The sequence below is a fragment of the Chiloscyllium punctatum genome, chromosome 10, assembly GCF_047496795.1.
Source record: "Chiloscyllium punctatum isolate Juve2018m chromosome 10, sChiPun1.3, whole genome shotgun sequence".
Taxonomy (NCBI): domain Eukaryota; kingdom Metazoa; phylum Chordata; class Chondrichthyes; order Orectolobiformes; family Hemiscylliidae; genus Chiloscyllium; species Chiloscyllium punctatum.
The window spans coordinates 94,685,066-94,703,922 of NC_092748.1; the positions used below are offsets into that span (position 1 = coordinate 94,685,066).

The following is an 18,857-nucleotide window of genomic DNA, read 5'->3' on the forward strand; positions in this document are numbered from 1 at the left end:
AACCGATGTTTCCCCTTGTGGGACAATCTAGAAAGAAAAGTCATAGTTTTAGGTGAGAGGGAGGAGGAATCTTTTCTCTTAATGGGTTGTGAATCTGCAATTCACTACCCTAGAGTTCACATGGGCAGATTTTTAATTAGTAATGCGTTAAAGGGTTATGGAAAGGAGTTAAAATAAAACAGGAATAAGGCAGAGAAGAGATTCAGTCAAGATTGCATTACATAGTAGAGCAGGCTCAAGCAGCTGAATTGTTGACTCTTGCTCCTAGCTCTTTGGTAATAACAACCTTAAATTCCCCCAAGCGAAGCCCACTACCTTGGGTCCTCACCATTTAAATTTCTATGAAATCAATGTCAATTCCATCCTAACCCCTGTCCATCTTCTGCTAAAATACTGATCCTAAAAATGATCTGCAGACTGCTACTACAAATCTTTCCTTGCAGAATCACATCTTACACTCCATGTGAATTTAAGCTCATTTGAGATTCTACCTCCCATACCCTATTATGTAGGAATTCCAACTATTCCATCTTCCCTGTTGTCAGCACGATCTATTTCTGCTATTTTCCCCAGCCCGATCTATTAGTTTTATTCAAGTTTCTAAACTTAATACTGCTCAAATATTTCTTCTTCACGCAGAGAAGAGAATATATTGTTTTCCACCCATGGCTTTGCATTGGTCCATCTTGCAGTTACAATTACATTTGAACATCACTGAAGGCTGTACGGTTTTCTTACTTCAACCAGCCATCACATATCATTGTGAACGCAAACCTTCTGGGAACTTGACATTCCCTCGAGAATTAGGCAGAGAGCGCGGGAGCGAAAGAGAAAGAGAAAGAGAGAAAGAGAGGAGTAAAAAGAGAAAAAGAGCGAGAGAGAGAAAAAGTTACAGAAACCATACATACCATTGTCTTTCCTACTCCTCGGGGACCAACAATGAGGACAGAGTTGCTCTCTCCCTGAACAGCTGTTTGTTTTAGAAGATCCATCAAATTCCTGGAAAACAACAAAGCAACACAAGCTTACAACTATATTCTGAGAAAGGCGATTGCACCTTCAACATTAATTGTACAGTGAACTCATTTTCATGGACAATTCTATCTTCATATATTCTACTAAAAAGATAGAAGCAATTATTTGTCTACTTCAAGAAAACATGAAATTAATTATTAAAGGTAGAAATTTTCAAGGACTGTTGCTATTTATGATTGCAAATGAATTGGGGACATTTACTAAAATCTGTTATATCCAAATGAACTGCTGAATTTATTGATGCGGTCACTTGTGAGATACTTATGCATACACATAGATTGAAAATAAAAATAAGTTAAAAAATACACAGGTCAGGTAGTATCTCTTGACTGAGAAACAGGTAATACAAGCTTGGTGAACATTTTCTAAAGATGTTGGCCACCTGATCTTCCAGGAGGCAATTGGTAAGACTACACAAAGCGGATTACTAGGTAACTGGGTAATATGGGTGAATAATTGGTTAGAGTAGGGACAAAAATGACAGACAAAATGACATGTTGCAAGTACATGTACTAGGAATACTACAAAAACTTAGTGGACCATTCAACCTCTCAAACCTGCTTGGTCATTTAAGACGACCATGGCAGGCTTCATAGTTTCATAATAATAGAAGCAAGGTAGGCCATTTGGCCCATCGAACCTGCTCCGCCATTCATTAAGATCATAGCTAATCCATTCATCATCTCAGCTCCTTCTACCACCATTTTTTGCGCTTAGACTTGTCCATGTCCAATAACTCCAGATTCCATAACCTAAAAAGAATTCTTTCACCACGGTCTTAAAAATATTCAAATCACCTTATCACAACCAACGTGAGACAGAGGGATACAAAGCCACAACCTCAGAAAAAGAAATTAACTTTAAATTTTAAACCATGTCTTCATGTTCTGGCCTGAAGCACAAGAGTCCTTTCCATATTCATTTTGTCAAATCTATTTAGGATTTTGTATACTTAATCAAGTTACCCTCACTCTTCTAAACTCCACTGAAAGACAATCTTTTCTCATAAAGACAACCTGCTCATTCCAGGAGTCAAATCGAGTAAATCATTTCTAAAACTACATTCAATACATTTGCTTTTTCAAAGAAAGGAGATCAAAACTGCATCTAGTATTTTGAAATGTGGTCTTACCAATGCCCCAAGTTTAGCAGAACATCATTAAATTTTCTGTTCAGTTTGTTTGATATTGAAGGTTAGCGTCTGAGCCTTCTTGATTGTGTACTGTACCTGCATTACTAACATGGAGACTCATGCAGCAGAATATCTGAATCCCTCTACACCTTGAAATTCTGTAGTTGCCCTCAGTTTAAAAAATAAACCCGTTTCATGTTCTTCCTGCCAAAGTGAACAACTTGACATTTCCCAGATTGTACTCCATCTGCCAGACATATGCTCACTCTTTCAACCGATTTATACCCATCTGCAATGTACTGCACATTGTACTTCCATATCTATTTTGGTGTCGCCTGTGAATTTAATTAACATGCCTTTACTCCCCTTATTCAAGTCTTCGATGAAAACTGCAAAATGTTGAGTCCAGCACAGACATCTGCAGGACTCCTATCAAATCTCTCTGTAAAGCCAAGCATAGAACAGATAAAGGAGAGCCTGTAGACATAGTACATGTTAATCATTCAAAATTTAAATGATAAATTGATTAAACAATTTCTAAACATGACAAAACAATGATGACTCTTCTCAATTTGCCAAAATTTTTGTAAATAGTCAGCTATAATCTTTTTAATGATCAATTCTAACACCTTCCCACAATAGACCATAACCAAGTCGGCTGTTTCCTGTTTTGTGCCTCCCTCTTTCCTTGAATATATTAGGGATTATTTGCTACTTTCTCGTCGAGTGGAATCTTACCCAAATCCAGAAAATTTTGAAAAATGAATGCCAACACATTACAACACGTTTAGGAATCCAAAACCAGAGGATGAAATTCATCCAGACCTGGACTGCATATCCATCTCCAATTTACTGTGTACACTTGCCTCAAGATCGTTAATTTTGCCAAGCTCATCTTCCTTCCACTCCAGATTTACAGCTAACACTAAAATGTTTTTGTATCTGCTTTGTGAAGACAGAAGCAAAATTTGTTCACTTCACCTGTAATTTCTTTATTATCGCCTATTCAATCCCCACTCCCTTTAATTTTTTTCCCCTTTTTCAGTATCTGTAGAAACTCTGGTTTCAGTTTGTATATTAAGCTTGTTTCTTCTCATACTCTTACCTTCTTTCTCTTAAGGTTTTAGTCATTTTCTGTGATTGGTCAGAATATAAACAAACACAGACATTCCACTTACTTTTAAAAAGTCTAATATAATGTGGTCCCTGCAACCCCACCCAAATCTATTCTACATCCTGATCTCCTGAAAAGTTCATCTCTAAACATTGTGTGACGACATGAGATAAACCCTTCTGCTAATTCAGACCAGGCACAGAAAAGCTCACGAGGTGGCGGGGGGGGGGTTGGATTCCTGATAAATGGCTTTTGCCCAAAATGTCGATTTTCCTGCTCCGCTGATGCTGCCTGACCTGTTGTACTTTTCCAGCACCACTCTAATCTAGACTCCAATTTCTAGCATCTGCAAGTCCTTGTTTTTACCCACAGAAAAGCTCACCTCAATCTGTAAAAGGATGAGTGACAAAGAACTGCCCAAGTCTCACTAATTAAAAACAAACAACTTATTCTTTAAATCCAAGAAAAGAAAATTAAAAATTATCAGCATTGTAAGTCTCTTTTGTCTGATCAATCTACCTATCTCGACTCTGCAACACTATACTGATCTGATAAACCATCCCAGATTATGTTTTATAAATATTTAAATTTCAAAACCAGCCAACTATTTATCTTCCTCTGTAGATTTTTCTGGATCTTTTCTTCAGTCTTCTGCTGCACAGATTTCATATGAACAGGTATCTTTCAGAGTGATTCTGTGGGCAGTCTGTGTTTGCTGGTGTTCTTTGCTGCTCTGGCTAACCGTTCAAAATGCCCAAATTATACTTCAAAACATTGGATAGTTGTCATCGTCAAAACAGTAAAATTGAAATTAGATTGGATTTTGGTATCTTAGGGCATAATTTAAACCGCTTGGCCAAATTAAACTTTGTTGCGTATCATAGCAACAACTCAGCTATTTGTTTCACAACCAAATGTTACATTTTTAATTTTCTCAGCACACTGTGTTTGTTAAGTCCTTGCCAGCTGTCACACTCTTATTAGGTACAGTACACCTACAATTTCATAGCATCGTACAAATTCCATTCTTGATTAACAAGACTAACATACACATTTAGATAGCTTCCCATTATACTTGAATGGCATATTCCCTAAATATTCAGGATGCACTCAATACCCTGAAATCATAATCTCTATAATGGGCATCAAAAATAATATTGGCGATCAGTTTGTTTGTTTCATAATGGGTTCTATATACATTCAAATAAAGACTCCAGTTTTGTCTTTTGTTATCTTTATGACATCTAAATCTTGATTGGTGCTGCCTTTAAAAATCTCAGCCCATATATGTGTCATTCTCTGGTCACATCATTCCCCATATTACTATTTTCCTTTCTTACTTTGTCCATACATTCCAATGTACTGTATTTTGCACATTTAATCCCCTGCTCCTAACTATTTAATGTAAAACTCTCTACTTTCCTTCCTACACGGTTCACATGGACTCTGCCCCCAGCACAGGTGGGGACTGCTGCAGCTCGAGATATACATTAAAAAAGTCACTTGTTAGCAGAGAAATTGAATAGTTCTGAAGAAGAGATATTTGCTAAAGCTTCACCCCTTCCACTCATCAGGTAAAAGACAAGAGTAACCAAACTTCAAAACATCACAACAGTTTATATTACAGGAGATAGGACGCTAATGGCTGACAAAATAATTCTGCATAACTGAGGCATTATCACTGACAAAACAAAGGGGAATTATATGCTCCAAGTTTAAAGCTACCTCAAAGTTGGAAGTTTGTTCATATTTCCTTTGTTTGCAGGGAATTGATCTTGGAGTTAAGAAGGTGTTGCCTCTCAAGAGTGAGTGAACAGTTAACATTGCAGGTCAATGGCATCATGAAGAAATGCTAACATTTTCTGTGCACACACTCTCTCTAAACAATGGAGGCATTTCTTTGCATTTTGCGAACCTGAGCCGTGCAACACGGTGGCGGGTGGCACAGTGGTTAGCACTGCTCACTCACAGCACCAGGGTCCCAGGTTCGATTCCAACCTCGGTCAACTGTATGTGTGGAGTTTGCACATTCTCGCAGTGTCTGTGTGGGTTTCCTCCCACAATCCAAAGACGTACAAGTCAGGTGAATTGGCCATCTTAAATTGCCCATAGCATTAGGCGCATTAGTGAGAGGGAAATGGGTCTGGGTGGGTTACTCTGAGGGTCAGTGTGGACTGGTTGGGCTGAAGGGCCTGTTTCCACACTCCACGGAATCTAATCTAATCATATACAATCTGTACTTGGGCTATTATCTACAATCAAATGAGCATACTGCCAGATTAGATCAGCCATTTTTTAAATGACATATGGCCTATGTAATGGGCATCACACTGGCACTGAGATTCATGTAAAACTTTGCTCAATTGTGCAGTTGTCAGAACATATTTCTAGGCTAATGGCAACATGGTTCTTCAGTTGTTCATAATAGGCAAGGGAAGTATATGTCCACAGATCCCTGAACGCAGCAGAGCAGATAGAGAAGTTGGTGGTTAAAAAGGTAAAGTTAGATACTTTCCTTTATTAGCTGAGGAATACAAATCTAACCAGGACGCTTTCACTGGAACTGTAAAAGTACTACTTTGGCCACAGATTGTTAAGCATACATAATATTCTGTTACCATTATACAAGAAAGGATAAATTGCACTAAACAGGTTACACTGGAAATTTACAAGGATGCTGTCAGCTTTTTTTTGTTCCTATGAGCAAAGGGAGGCAGAAGCCAAATCTAATTGAAATGTACAAATTTGTCAATGGCAGGGATAGAACAGATGGGATGATATATTTCAGATCGCAGAGAAGCCAATTTCTTAAATTTATGTCTGTGGGGTAGAAATGATCGGTCTTGGGTTTTGTGAAGAAGGGCAGAGAAATGTTTCCTTCATCCTCCACATTAATTTCTCCATTGCCAATACACCATTGTGTTAGATGCACTAAAGCATCTAACAAAACAAAAGGAAGAGTCAGAAAGCATGGAACCCTTCAGTCTAATCAGTTCACATCAAAAAATAATCCCTAACTAAACTACCCCTCCTGCCTGGTCCATACCCATCCAAACCTTTCCTATTCCTGTAATTATCCAAATGTCTTTTGAACATTGTAATTGTACCACATCCACTTTCTCATTCAATAAATGATCCACTGTAAAAAAAATTGCCTCTCATATCTTTAAATCTCTTTCCCCTCACCTTAAAAAATGTGCCCCCTAGTCTTGAAATCCCCACCCTAGGAAAAGACAACTACAATTAACATTAGTTATCCATACCTATCATTGTTTTATAAACTACAAGATTGCCGCTCAACCTCCAGTGAAAAAATATCCCAGCTTTTTCTTTATAACTCAAGTCTTTCTTTGCCAGCAACATCCTGGTAAATCTCCTCTGAATGCTCTTCAGCATAATAATATCCTACCTACAATTGGGTGACCAGAACTGAACACAATACTCCTGAAGAGGCCTTACCAATGTCCTGTACAACCTCAACGTCCCAAATTCTATACTCAAAGGATTCTGCAAATGACAGCAAATGTGCTAAACGTTTTTTTTAAAAAAAAACATACCACCCTATCTATAGGTGACACAAACGTATATATTGCAATTCCTTTAAGATCATAACAGGAAACTGGAACTACCTAACAGCATTACAGATATACCTATGCCACATGTTACAAATGTGGTTTAAGGTCATGACTCAACTACCTTCATAAGGGCAAGGAGGATGGGTAGTAAATATGACCAGTGATGCCCACATGCATGAACATATTTTTTGGTTTAAAAAAATGTAGCAAGACACCATGCAATGCTGATAATTCAAAGGAGTATCACTTACTTATACTGAGCTTCTAGTCCAAATGGTTTCCCAGGAAAGTGGTGGCAGAACCGTGCTCTCAATATCATGTGAGCCTGTTAACCCAATGAGAAATAAGATTATACTGTTGATACCAAAACCTTATATGAATTTCATCTTTCCTGAAAAGCAAAAATCTTTTCTTTTAGTTAAATAATTCCATTGCAAAAAAATGACACTGACATTCATTGGAAAATATAAAGTTTTAAACTCACATCCCCTCTTTGTTACACTGACTGACATAGAGTTACTTCCTCTGGTCCCACATACAGTCTTGCTGCCCACTAACCTTAAACTTCATCACAATTTATTTTGTTGTCACTGAGATGGCGACCTGTGCTTGCAGGTCCTTAAATCAATCTTCTGCAGTACTTCCTTACCTGCGAGGCTGTCTTTCAAAGGTGATATCCAGGATCTTACATAAGCAACAGCAATAAAAGATGTCAAACTTACATGTCACCATCGCTTTTCTCTTTCACATTGTCATGTGATGGTTGGTAAGATTATAAATATGTAGAGACCAGCTTCAGGAATGTGATCATTGTATTGGATGCCCAGACTGTGCAGAGCTGACTGATGCTACTTTGCGGATTCCTGTGTGAATGTTAAATTCTACATTTCTCTTCCCAGAATGTAGTTTCCTCAAGAGGAGAAATGGTCAACATCCTTGATGTGCTAAATGGTAATGAGAGGACTTTGTTACTATCTAGATCTGCTTTCTTAGGTTTTGGCACAGTTACTCTTAAGGCTCTTTAAAAATTTATTGATGGGATGTGGGCATTACTGGTTGGGCAAACTTTTATTGCCCATCACTAGTGAGCTACCTTTTTCAACCACTGCACTCCATTTCATGTCGGTAGACACACAATAACTTTCTGGAGGGTGTTCCAGAATTTGACCCAGCAAAACCTAAGGAACAGCAATACACTACCAAGTTGGGATGCTGCATGGCTTAAACAGGACTTTACAGATAGTGGTATTTGCATTTATTGCCCTTGAACTTCTAGATGCTACCTTTGAAACCCATGACCATCTAATCGATCATTTCTGCTGTGGCAGAAATCTTGTACATGGCACATACTTCTCCCTACTTCCTCATTCCCACTGACTCCAGTTTTGCTAGAAATGCTTGATGGCATAGTCTGTCAAATGCAACCTTGAAGTCAGTCTTATCTCCTGTCTGGAATACAGCTCTTTTGTCCATATTTGAATTAAGACTTTAAAAAAAAAGAAGTGGAGGAGCAGAGCAGCTTTGGCAAAATACAAAGCAAGTTTCAGTGAGTAGTCAATGCTAAGCAAAAGCTACTTCATAGCACTTCTGATGATACCTTCCATCATCCACAATCAATTTCCACATAACGAAATCCGTAAACAACAGGAAAATACATACTTGTTAACATCAAGTAATGGGGGAGCAAGAATTCTGGGAGTTTAAAGATTCTGGCTAAAAGGCACTGTTGACTGAAAAAGAACTGGGAGAAAATTGGAGGCCAGGATACAAGAATAGAAACAAAATTCCAAAAACAAAAAAAAAGTGCTGGGAATTTCTCAATTTAAAAGAAATTTTGCCATACATTTTCCTTCAGGTTCAGTTACCATTTAATAATGTTCAACTTCAATGCAACTAATCCTGTAATTCATAAATGATTTATTGCAAATATCTCAGCATTTATTTACAAGGTTAGCTATACCAAATTAAAAAAGGTAGAGAAAACAGCATGAAGAAAAATCAGAACAGGCCTAAAACTAAGCTAAGACAAGCAGAAAAGCACAGAATTGAATGGCAACTGATGCAAGAGTTGAGCATTAACAGGTCAGAGTTTCAACATGTAAACAAGACAACACCTAGCCCCAAACCTTTGTTCCTGAGCTGGGTAATTTCCTAGCTCACCCCAATGTGCTGGAAGAAACTTCCCCAAATGGCAGGATAGTCATTCCTGGGAGTCAGATGCAGATCAAAAAGGAAGTGCAAAAGTCCTGTGTCAGCCTTCTGGGACATTGTACCAATTGTTTTCTCATAATTTAGCCTCATTCCTTAGAACATTTCCCATCCATGCTAACCTTGTACCCTATGCAACCTAATGCCAATTCATTTAGACATTTCATCCTCTATGCCAATTCAACCAGTGTTCACAATAGATAGACAACAGTAGCCATGTTGAAATAGAATGCAACGTTATGTACATAAAAATCTGCTTAGTCGTGAAAAAAAGTCAAAACATTTACACATTACGTATCTAATGCCTAATGAAAAGACCAGTTGCATTCATAAGCCCACACAACCCTGGCTAATTCTTTTTTCAGCTTTCCACCAAACTGTGAACATAGAATTCACTTGTATAATTCGAGATTGTGGAAGGCAGCCATGTATTACTAAGAATATAACTGTTATTGTCGTTTTAACTATTGCAAATATTGAATCTGATGTTTAAAGACTCAATAAAAGAGCTGGGAATTTATGTAACTTGAGTTTCTTTTTAAACCTCACGAACACATGCAGCTACATTCACTTTTCTTTGAAAAAAAAGGGTTGGGGTTTAAGTTCAGAGGTCAGTACAACTATCCAGATACATTTCCAAAGTATTTCTAGCTATTATAAAAATATTTGTAACTTCTATACTCCAGGAAAAGGACTTGTTGCAGTGAAAATGGGGTCTAACTGAACTCAGAGTTCAAATGATCATTCTAAACTTAGGCTTCCCTCCCAGGAGTCAAGCCTCACCACTCACCTCCCCTCCCCACTCACCTCCCCTCCCCCCCTCCCCTCCACCCTGACCCCTTATACTCTCCTGGGAGAGAAATAATTTTGGAAATGGGGGCTGGACTTCTAGTGCCTGCCTGCCACTTTAGAGACTTTACAGATTTGCCACAACTGCAAGAAAATCCAGGCCTCTCTCACTTATTACAGATATCAATAGCAAGCCCACATGCATAATTATGAGTCCTATTTTCAAAATTAGTTCAAAATTAATTTTGATTTTAAAAATAAGTCAGAAACATTAGTGTACTTTGTAGAATTCAATGGTAAAAGAAAATGTTTTGCTAGGTATTTTAACATAATCAGTAATTGTACAAGGTCTGGAAGAATGGCCTTTCAGTTTTTATTAGGAGAAAATGAGGACAGCAGATGCTGGAAAAGCACAGCCAGTCAGGCAGCATCTGAGGAGCATGAGACTCGATGTTTCAAGCATATGCTCTTCATCAGGCCCAAGGGGATTGAGAGATAAATGGGAGGGAGTGGGGCAGCAAGGAATGAGATAGGTGGATGAAAGTGTGTGGCAATGTAGACAGGTAAGAAAGTTCAAGAGTTGGATGGCTGGATCTGGGATAAGCTGGGGGAGGGGTAACAAAGAAACTGGGTGAAATTGACATTGGGGCTCTCCAACCACATGGAAGCAATGTGGCAGATGGGGTGTTCCTCCTCCAGTCATCGGGTGGCTGTGATTTGACAGTGGAGGCGGCCCAGGACTTGCATGTTCTTGGCGGAGTGGGAGGGGGGAGGTTGAAGTGATCAGTTACAGGGCAGTGGGGTTGTTTAGTGCATGTGCCTGAGATGTTCACTGAAACGTTCTGCAAGTTGACAGTCTCCCCAATGTCAAGGACACCACAGGTGAGGTGTTTGGAGGTGCAGGAAAACCTCTGCTGGATATAAAAAGGATCCTTTGGGGCCTCTGATGGAGGGGATGAGATGTGGGCACAGGTTTTACACCTTGGTGGTTAGGAAGGTGCTGGAAGTGGAGGGTGGGTTGGTGGGGGGCATGGACCTAATGCGGGAGTCAGAGGGAATGGTCTTTGTGGAAAGCAGAAAAAAAAAGGGGTGTGGAAGGAAACATATCCCTGGTGATGGGGTCTGACTATAGGTGGCTGAAATGGCGAGGTTGATCCGTTGTATCCAGAGATTGGTGGGGTGGAAGGGGAGGACCAGGGGTTTCTAATCTCATTGTGGTTGGAGGGGTGGGGTTCAAGGGCAGAGATGCAGGAAGGGGAGGAGATGCACTGGAGGGCACTGTTGACCACGTTGGAGGGGAAATTACATCCCAGGGGGCTATCTAGGATGTTCTGGAGTGGAATTGGTCCTGGGAGCAGATGCGGCAGAGGCAGAGGAATTGGGAGTAAGGGATAGTGTTTTTACAGGAGGGGGAGTGGGAGCTGGTGTAGTCCAGGTAGTGAGAGATTCGGTGGTTTTGAAGTAGATATCAGTGTTGAGTTGGTAGCAGGAAATGGAGATGGAGGGGTTCAGGAAGGGGAGGGAGGTGTTCGAGATGTTCCAGGTGAACTTAAGGTCAGGGTGGAACATGTTCATGAAGTTGATGAACTGTTCAACCTCATGGGAGCACGAGGTGGCACCGATACTATCGTCCATGTAGCCGATGAAAAAGTGCAGACTGGTGCCGGTGTAGCTGCAGAAGATGGACTACTCCATGTACCCAAAGAAGCAGACATAGCTGAGGCCCATGCGGTACCCATGACTACCCCTTTGGTAGGAAGTGGGAGGATTTGAAGGAGAAATTGAGGGTGAGGACCAACTCAGCTAATCAAATGAAAGTCAGTGGAAGTGTACTGATTGGGTCGGCAGGAGAGGAAGAAACGGAAGACTTGGAGGCCTTTATCATGGTGGATGGATGTGTATAGGGACTGGATGTCAAGGTAAAGATGAGTTTTTATTTCTCAATATTTAATGTTTCTTTTTAAAGGTTGGAGACCTGGAATACAAGTGTATAGGTATAACATAAAAAGCCCGATTAGACCTCATCTGAAATGTTGAGACTAGTTGTGGTCATCATATCTTAGAGGAGATTTACTAGCTTTGTAAAGAGAGCGTGGCAAAGATTTGCCAGCAGATTACAAAGGCTCCAACAATTAAAAATTAAGAGGAGACATTACGTAAACTTAGAGGCAGCCGATTCTGTGGTCCCGGATGGTATGTTGCCTCCTGGGTGCAAGAGGGAGGGTGAGCAGCCAGAAGTCCTGGTACACATCGGTACCAATGACAGCTAGGAAAACGGATGAGGATTTGAAAAGGAAATATGGGAGTTAGCTTAGAACTAAAAAAGCAGAGTAATAATCTTAGGATTGCAACAAGTGCCATGGGCTAGTGAAGCTAGGAACAGAGAGCGAGTGCAGATGAACACATGGCTGCAGGGCTGGTGCAGGAGGTAGGGTTTCAGATAAGTGGATCATCGGGATACCTTCTGGGGAAGGTGGGACCTGTACAAGGACAGGTTGTGCCTGAACTTGAGTGGTATCAATATCCTGGACGGGAGGTTTTAAACTAGTTTGGCAGAGGGGTGGGAACTGGAGCTGCACATCAGAGGATGGAGTAGTTAGTGTACAGCCAGATACAGCACACAGACAGTTTGAGATCAGGGATAGGCAGCTGATCGGACAAATTTGCAGTCAGTCTGACAGGTTGAACGGTGTCTATTTTAATGCAAGTAGTATCAGGAATAAGGGTGATGAACTAAAGAGCATGGATCAGTACTTGGAATTATGATGTTATGGCCATTACAGAGACAGATAGCACAGGGGCAGGAATGTTTGTTGGATGTTCCAGGGTTTAGATGGTTCCAGAGGAATGGTGGATGGGGTAAGACGTGGGGGAGTAGCATTGCTAATCAGGGATAGTATCACAGCTACAAAAAGGGAGGACGTCAAGGAGGGCTTGTTTACTGAGTCAGTATCGGTAGAAGTCAGAAACAAGAAAGGAGCAGTCACTTTAAATCGGGAGTTTTCCACAGCTCCCTCCCCAGTAGCAACAGAGACACCAAGAGCAAATTGGGGAGCAGATTTTGAAAAGGTGCAAATGTATCAGGATTGTCATCATGGGTGACTTCAGCTTCCCTAAAACTGACTGGATCCTCCTAGGTGTAAAGAGTTTGGATGAAGCAGTTTTGTCAAGTATATCCATAAAGGATTCTTGACTCAATATGTAGCTAGGCCAACTGGAGGGGAGGCCATACCTAATTTGGTGCTTGGCAATGAACCAGGCCAGTTGTCAGATCTCTCTGTGGGAGAACATTTCCACGATAGTGATCACAACTCACTGACTTTTACTATACTTGTGGAGAGGGATAGCAGCACACAGTCTGGCAAAGTATTTAATTTGGGGAGTGAATTATAATAGTATTAAGCAGGAACTGGGCACCTAATTTGGGAACAGATGTTCTCAGGAAAATGCATGGCAGAAGTGTGGAGGTTATTTCAGGAAAACTTTCTAATAAGGGACATGTTTGGCCCAGAGGCAAGGAACGGATAGAAGGGTGAAGGATCCTTGGGTGACAAAGGATCTAGAACTTATAGTCAAAAGGAAGAAAGATTAGTCAAGGCTGAGGAGGCAAGAATCAGACGGGGTTATAAAGGTGACCAGGAAGGAATTGAAGAATGGACTTGGGAGAGCTGGAAGGGGCATGAAAAAGCTTTAGCAGGTAGTATTAAGAAAAACCCCAAGACATTCTACACTTAGGTGATGAACAAGAGGATGGCTAAAGTGAGGGTAGGGCCGATCAGAGATGGTGCAGGGAATTTGTGCCTGACTGGAGTAGGAGGTGGTAGGGGAGGTCCTTAATGAATACTTTGCTTCAGTATTCACTACTGAGAGGGACCTTCTCACTTGTAAGGATAGCGTGAAAAAGGAAAGTATGCTTGAACAGGTTGACATTTAGGAAGAGGGTGTGCTGAGAATTTTGAAAAACATAATGATAGATAAGTTCCCTGGGCCAAATAGGATATACCCAAGGTTAGTATGGGAAGCAAGGGAAGCGATTGCTGTGTCTTTGGCAATAATTTTTGCTTCATCTCTGTCCACTGGATAGTGCCAGATGATTGGAGGCAAATGTTATTCCACTTTTCAGAAAGTGAATAGGGATAATTCCGGGAATTACAGGTCAGTCTTATGTCAGTGGTGGGCAAATTATTGGAGAGGATGCTGAGACGCAGGATTTATGATTACTTGGAAAAGCATAGTTTGATTAGAGACAGTCAGCAGGGCTTTGTGTGGGGCAGGTCATGCCTTGCAAACCTTATTGAATTCTTTCATGAAAGCTGAGCAGTGGATGTGGTGTACATGGATTTCAGCAAGGCTTTTGAAAAGGGTCCCCGTGGTAGGCTCATTCAGAAAGTTAGGAGGAAGGAGCTACAGGCAAATCTGGCTGTCTGGATACAGATTTGGCTGGCCCATAGAAAACAGAAGTTGATAGCAGATAGACTAGAGCTTGTTGACCAGTGGTGTTCCGCAGGGATCTGTTGTGGGACCTCTGTTGTTTGTGATTTTTTTTAATTAATGACTTGGATGAGCAAGTGGAGGATGGGTCAATATGTTTGCTGATTTTGTTGGAGTAGTGGATAGTGTGGAGGGCTTTTGTGGGTTGCAACAGGACATTGACAGGATGCAGAACTGTGCTGATAAGTGGCAGATGGAGCTCAACCTGGAAAAGTGGGAAGTGATTCACTTTGAAAGGTCAAATTTGAATATAGAACACAGGGTTAAAGGCAGGATTCTTGGCAGTGTGGATGAACACAGGATTTTAGGTTTCATGTCTTTCGACTCCTCAACATTGCCACCCAAGTTGATCGGGTTGTCAAGAAGGCATATGGTGTGTTGGCTTTCATTAGCAGGGAGACTAAGTTTTAGAGCTGAGAGGTTAGGCTGCAGTTCTATAGAGCCCTGGTTAGATCACGCTTGGAATAATGTGTCAGTTCTGCTCACCTCATTATAGGAAAGATGTGGAAGCTTTCGAGAGGACACAGAGGAGATTTACCAGGATGCCTCCCGGACTGGAGGGCATGTCTTATGAAAAAAGGTTGAGGGAGTTACGGCTTTTCTCATTGGAGTGAGGAAGGATGACAGGTGATTTGATAGAGGTGTACAAGATGATGAGAGCACAGATAAAGTGAAGAGTCAGAGACATTTTCCCAGAGCAGAAACAACTATCAGGAGGGGGCATAATTTTAAAAGGTGATTGGAGAAAGGTTCAGGGGAGAGGTCAGTTATTTACACAGAGTGGCGGGTTCGTGGAATGCACTGTCAGTGTTAGCAGAGTCAGATACATTAGATACATTTAAGCTGCTCTTGGATCAGCACATGGATGATAGTACATCAAAAGGGTAAATAAGTTAGTTTGGTGTGAGAGTAAGATAAAAGGTCAGCACAACATTAAGGGCCAAAGGGCCTGTACTGTTTTATATTTTGTAAACTTGCATTCAATAAGTTAAGAGGTTATTTGATTAAAGGTTTACTGGATTTTGAAAGGAATTGTTAGGGTAGATGGAGAGAAACTTTCCCTCTGTCGAGACCAATAGGATATAAACTTGAAAATCAAAAGACAGGCTACTCAGGACTGTCAGGAAACAGAAACCAAAATTGCTGTCAAAACTCAGCAGGACTGGCAGCATCGCGGGTTAACATTTTGGTTCAAGTGACCCTTCCTCAGAACTCCTGCTGTCAGGAAACCCTTCTGTGCACAAAATATGGTAGGTATTTGGCATTCTCTCCCACACAAAAGGAATCGACAAAGTGCCGAGACCAACATATTTTTGCTAGCTACAGTTATTGATTAATATGGAACCAAAACAGATAGTGTGGCTAGGGGTCAGCCATATTCCTACTGAGTACAAGAACAGACTCAAGGAGTCGAATGGCCTACACCAGTCCCCACATTTCCACTAGCTTGAAGGTTGATCCAGGAATTATTTCAGGCAGTCTAACTCATTTCACAATGTGCTTTCAGTTCCTGACACTTCAACACGCCATCTTGTTCCCTGGCCAATATCTATCCCAGGATTGCTGCAGTGCTCCAAAGCTCAGCATGAACTGGGAGAACAGCAGCCAGTTTTCTGCTTGGGAAATCTACAGACTTCTGGAATAAATATAAAAAGTTCAACAATTTTCAGGCTTGAGGGACTTTCTCCCATGCCCATACCCCAGACCTTATTATCGCATGGTCTGCTATTACACACAACCTGTTGTTAGCCACTAACAGTTCCCATTAATAACTACTCACCCTTCTAGCCAGATCGCTATCTGCTCTTGTCTGTCAGGCTGTTCTTTTCTCTTTGGATTCTACTACCACTTAACACTTACTCCTTACTGCAGATCCCTCCTTCCCCCCCACCCCAACCCTATCTTCTGTATAAAAACTGACATTTTCCTAGTTACCGTCGGTTCTGAAGGGTCACAGGTCCCGAAAATGTTAATGGATTTCTCTCCACAGATGCTGCCAGATCTGCTGACCATTTTCAGCAATTTCTGGTTTAGTTTGATGTTGACTATCCACAGTTTCTTTGCTTCTTTCCTCTCTTCTCTATCCTCCTCTCCCAGAAAGGATCTGGATTCACAACTCAGAAAACAGTAAATCTGACTGTCTGGCACTGACACGTTAAAAGAAAAACAGACATAAGACATTGTTAGGGCAGGACACTGTTTCATTAGAATTATAATATCTAACTTAAGAGTGCTTGGTAAAGATTTTTCTGGAACAATGGTATTGTTGCATTTTTAAGCAATGCCATACCTTTCCTCAATGGGAGAAAGTGAGGACTGCAGATGCTGGAGACCAGAGTTGAAAAGTGTGGTGCTGGAAAAGCACAGCAGGCCAGGCAGCATCAGAGGAGCAGGAGAATCGATGTTTCGGGCATGAGCCCTTCTTCAGGAATGAAAATTCCTGAAGGGCTCATGCCAGAAACGTTGATTCTCCTGCTCTTTGAATACTGCCTGACCTGCTGCGCTTTTCCAGCACCACACTTTTCAACTTTCCTCAATGGGTCAACATTCACCAAAACAAAATCAGGGACATTCCAGTGATAAATGCCAGTAACTAACGTAATAAATGGCTCACCACAAAACTCTTCAAGAAAGGAAAACACCAGGTTTCCGAACATCTTCGGAACAATGTTGCAATTGCAGGTCTTGGCAGCGTATTAAGGCATTTTAACTGGCAGTTTCCCAAAAGCGGATTAAAAATTCTAATTAGACAATAGGATAGATTGAGAGGAAGATTCTTAGTCATACAGCATGGAAACAGATCCTTCGGTCCAGCTGATCCACACTGACCAAACATCCCAATCGGCCCTAGTACCATTTGCCAGCATTTAGCACTTACTCTACTAAACCCTTTCTATTCATATATCCGAGCAGATGCCTTTTTAAATATATTTGTACCCACCTCCAGCACTTCTATTGACAACTCGTTCCAAAAAGAAAGCACTACCTGGTGTAGGAAAAAGTTACGCCCCCAGAATACTTTTAAAAATCTCCCCCCACCTGAAATCCATGCTCTAGTTTTGGACTCCGCCACCTGAGGAAGACAACCTTGATAAGTTACCCTATCACTACCCCATATATTTTGAAAGCCTCTATAAAAAAAGTCACCCCTCAGCCTCCGATACTCCAGGGGGGGAAAAAAAACTCTAAGTAATAGACAATTGCCACACATGTTGATAGGATTGTTAAGGTGGCGTATGGTATGTTCGTTTTCATTAGCAGGATACGGAGTTTAAGAGCCATGAGGTTACACTGCAGCACTATCGAGCCCTGATTAGACCACATTTGGAATAGTGTTCAGTTCTGGTCGCCTCATTATAGGAAGGATGTGGAAGCTTTAGAGAAGGTGCAGAGGAGATTTACCAGGATGCTGCCTGGACTGGAGTGAATGTCTTGTGAAGAAAGTTGGAGTTGAGAATGCGTATAGGGTATAAGCAGGTAGGGAAAGAGTTAAGGTCTGAGGTTTGTGAAACAAGAGGCTCAGCTGAGCATGACTCTTATCTGATCAGATAAGAACTTACAGTTAACAATGTGATGCTGAAGACAAGGGTAAAGGGTTAACATGGTTGAAAAGCAGTCATTATGTCAAGCCATTTAACAAGATGAAGTAGCATTCAGCATGTAACATCAGTTAACAAGATGAAAAGTATTCATTATGAGAAGCCAGTTATTCATTGTAAAACAGCAGATTGCTGAAAAACCTTACTACTGACACTTGCTGATTGTAACTGTCACCCAATCAACATATGTGTTGCCTTATCTGGATGCTCCTCCTTCCCTGTAAAATGACTATATAATTCATTGAGAAACTGCTGTTCCAGAGAAGTCAGATAACTCATCTCTGTGCACATGGGCGATTGTTCTCTCTCCTTCCAGGGCCCAGAATAAAGATAAAAACTATAGGGTCTGAGCGTTTTGCTTCAACTGAGGAGGAGAAAAAATGGACAATAGAGTGAGCTAAGGCTTTTCTCATTGGAGTGAAGGATAGGAGCTGACTTGATAGAACTGTACAAGATGATGAGAGGCATAGAGAGGGCAGGTAGCCACAGACATTCTCAGGGTGGAAACGGCTGTCAGGAGGGGGCATAACTTTAAAAGGTGACTGGAGAAAGGTTTAGGTGGGATACCAGAGGTCAGTTCTTTATACAGTATTGGGTGTGTGGAATGCACTGCTAGCAGTGATAGTAGAGTCAGAAACAGTAGAGACATAGTTGTACTTTCTTCCAAGGGTGTGTAAGTTAGTCTGATCTTCGTAGGATAAAAGGTCGGCACAACACCGTGGGCAAAAAAAGGGTGTGTACTGTGCTGTATTGTTCTATGTTCTAATTGAGCAGAGTAGCAGGTAGATGGCAGATGCAATTCACTGCCAAGTATTATGAACTGATGTAGACTTTGTACAAGCAATAGCATAAATATAAACATTTCAATGGTAAAGCAAAGAGATCTTTAAGAATGCAAATTCACAATCATGATG

The 18,857-nt window shown here is 41.0% G+C and overlaps 1 protein-coding gene across 3 annotated transcripts in view; it reads right to left on the bottom strand.

Annotated features, from left to right (window-relative positions):
• Positions 1-18,857, bottom strand: part of orc4 (origin recognition complex, subunit 4) — a 70,431-nt gene that overhangs the window by 39,419 nt on the left and 12,155 nt on the right. For 2 of the 3 annotated variants that reach the window (XM_072579751.1, XM_072579750.1), the window contains exons 4-5: positions 7,108-7,181; positions 909-999 (exon numbers count right to left, since the gene is read on the bottom strand). In XM_072579751.1, coding sequence (XP_072435852.1) covers positions 909-999; positions 7,108-7,181 — 165 coding nt within the window. Of the gene's footprint in view, positions 1-908; positions 1,000-2,532; positions 2,610-7,107; positions 7,182-18,857 lie in introns of all 3 variants that reach the window. The other variant, XM_072579752.1, reaches the window with a different exon arrangement.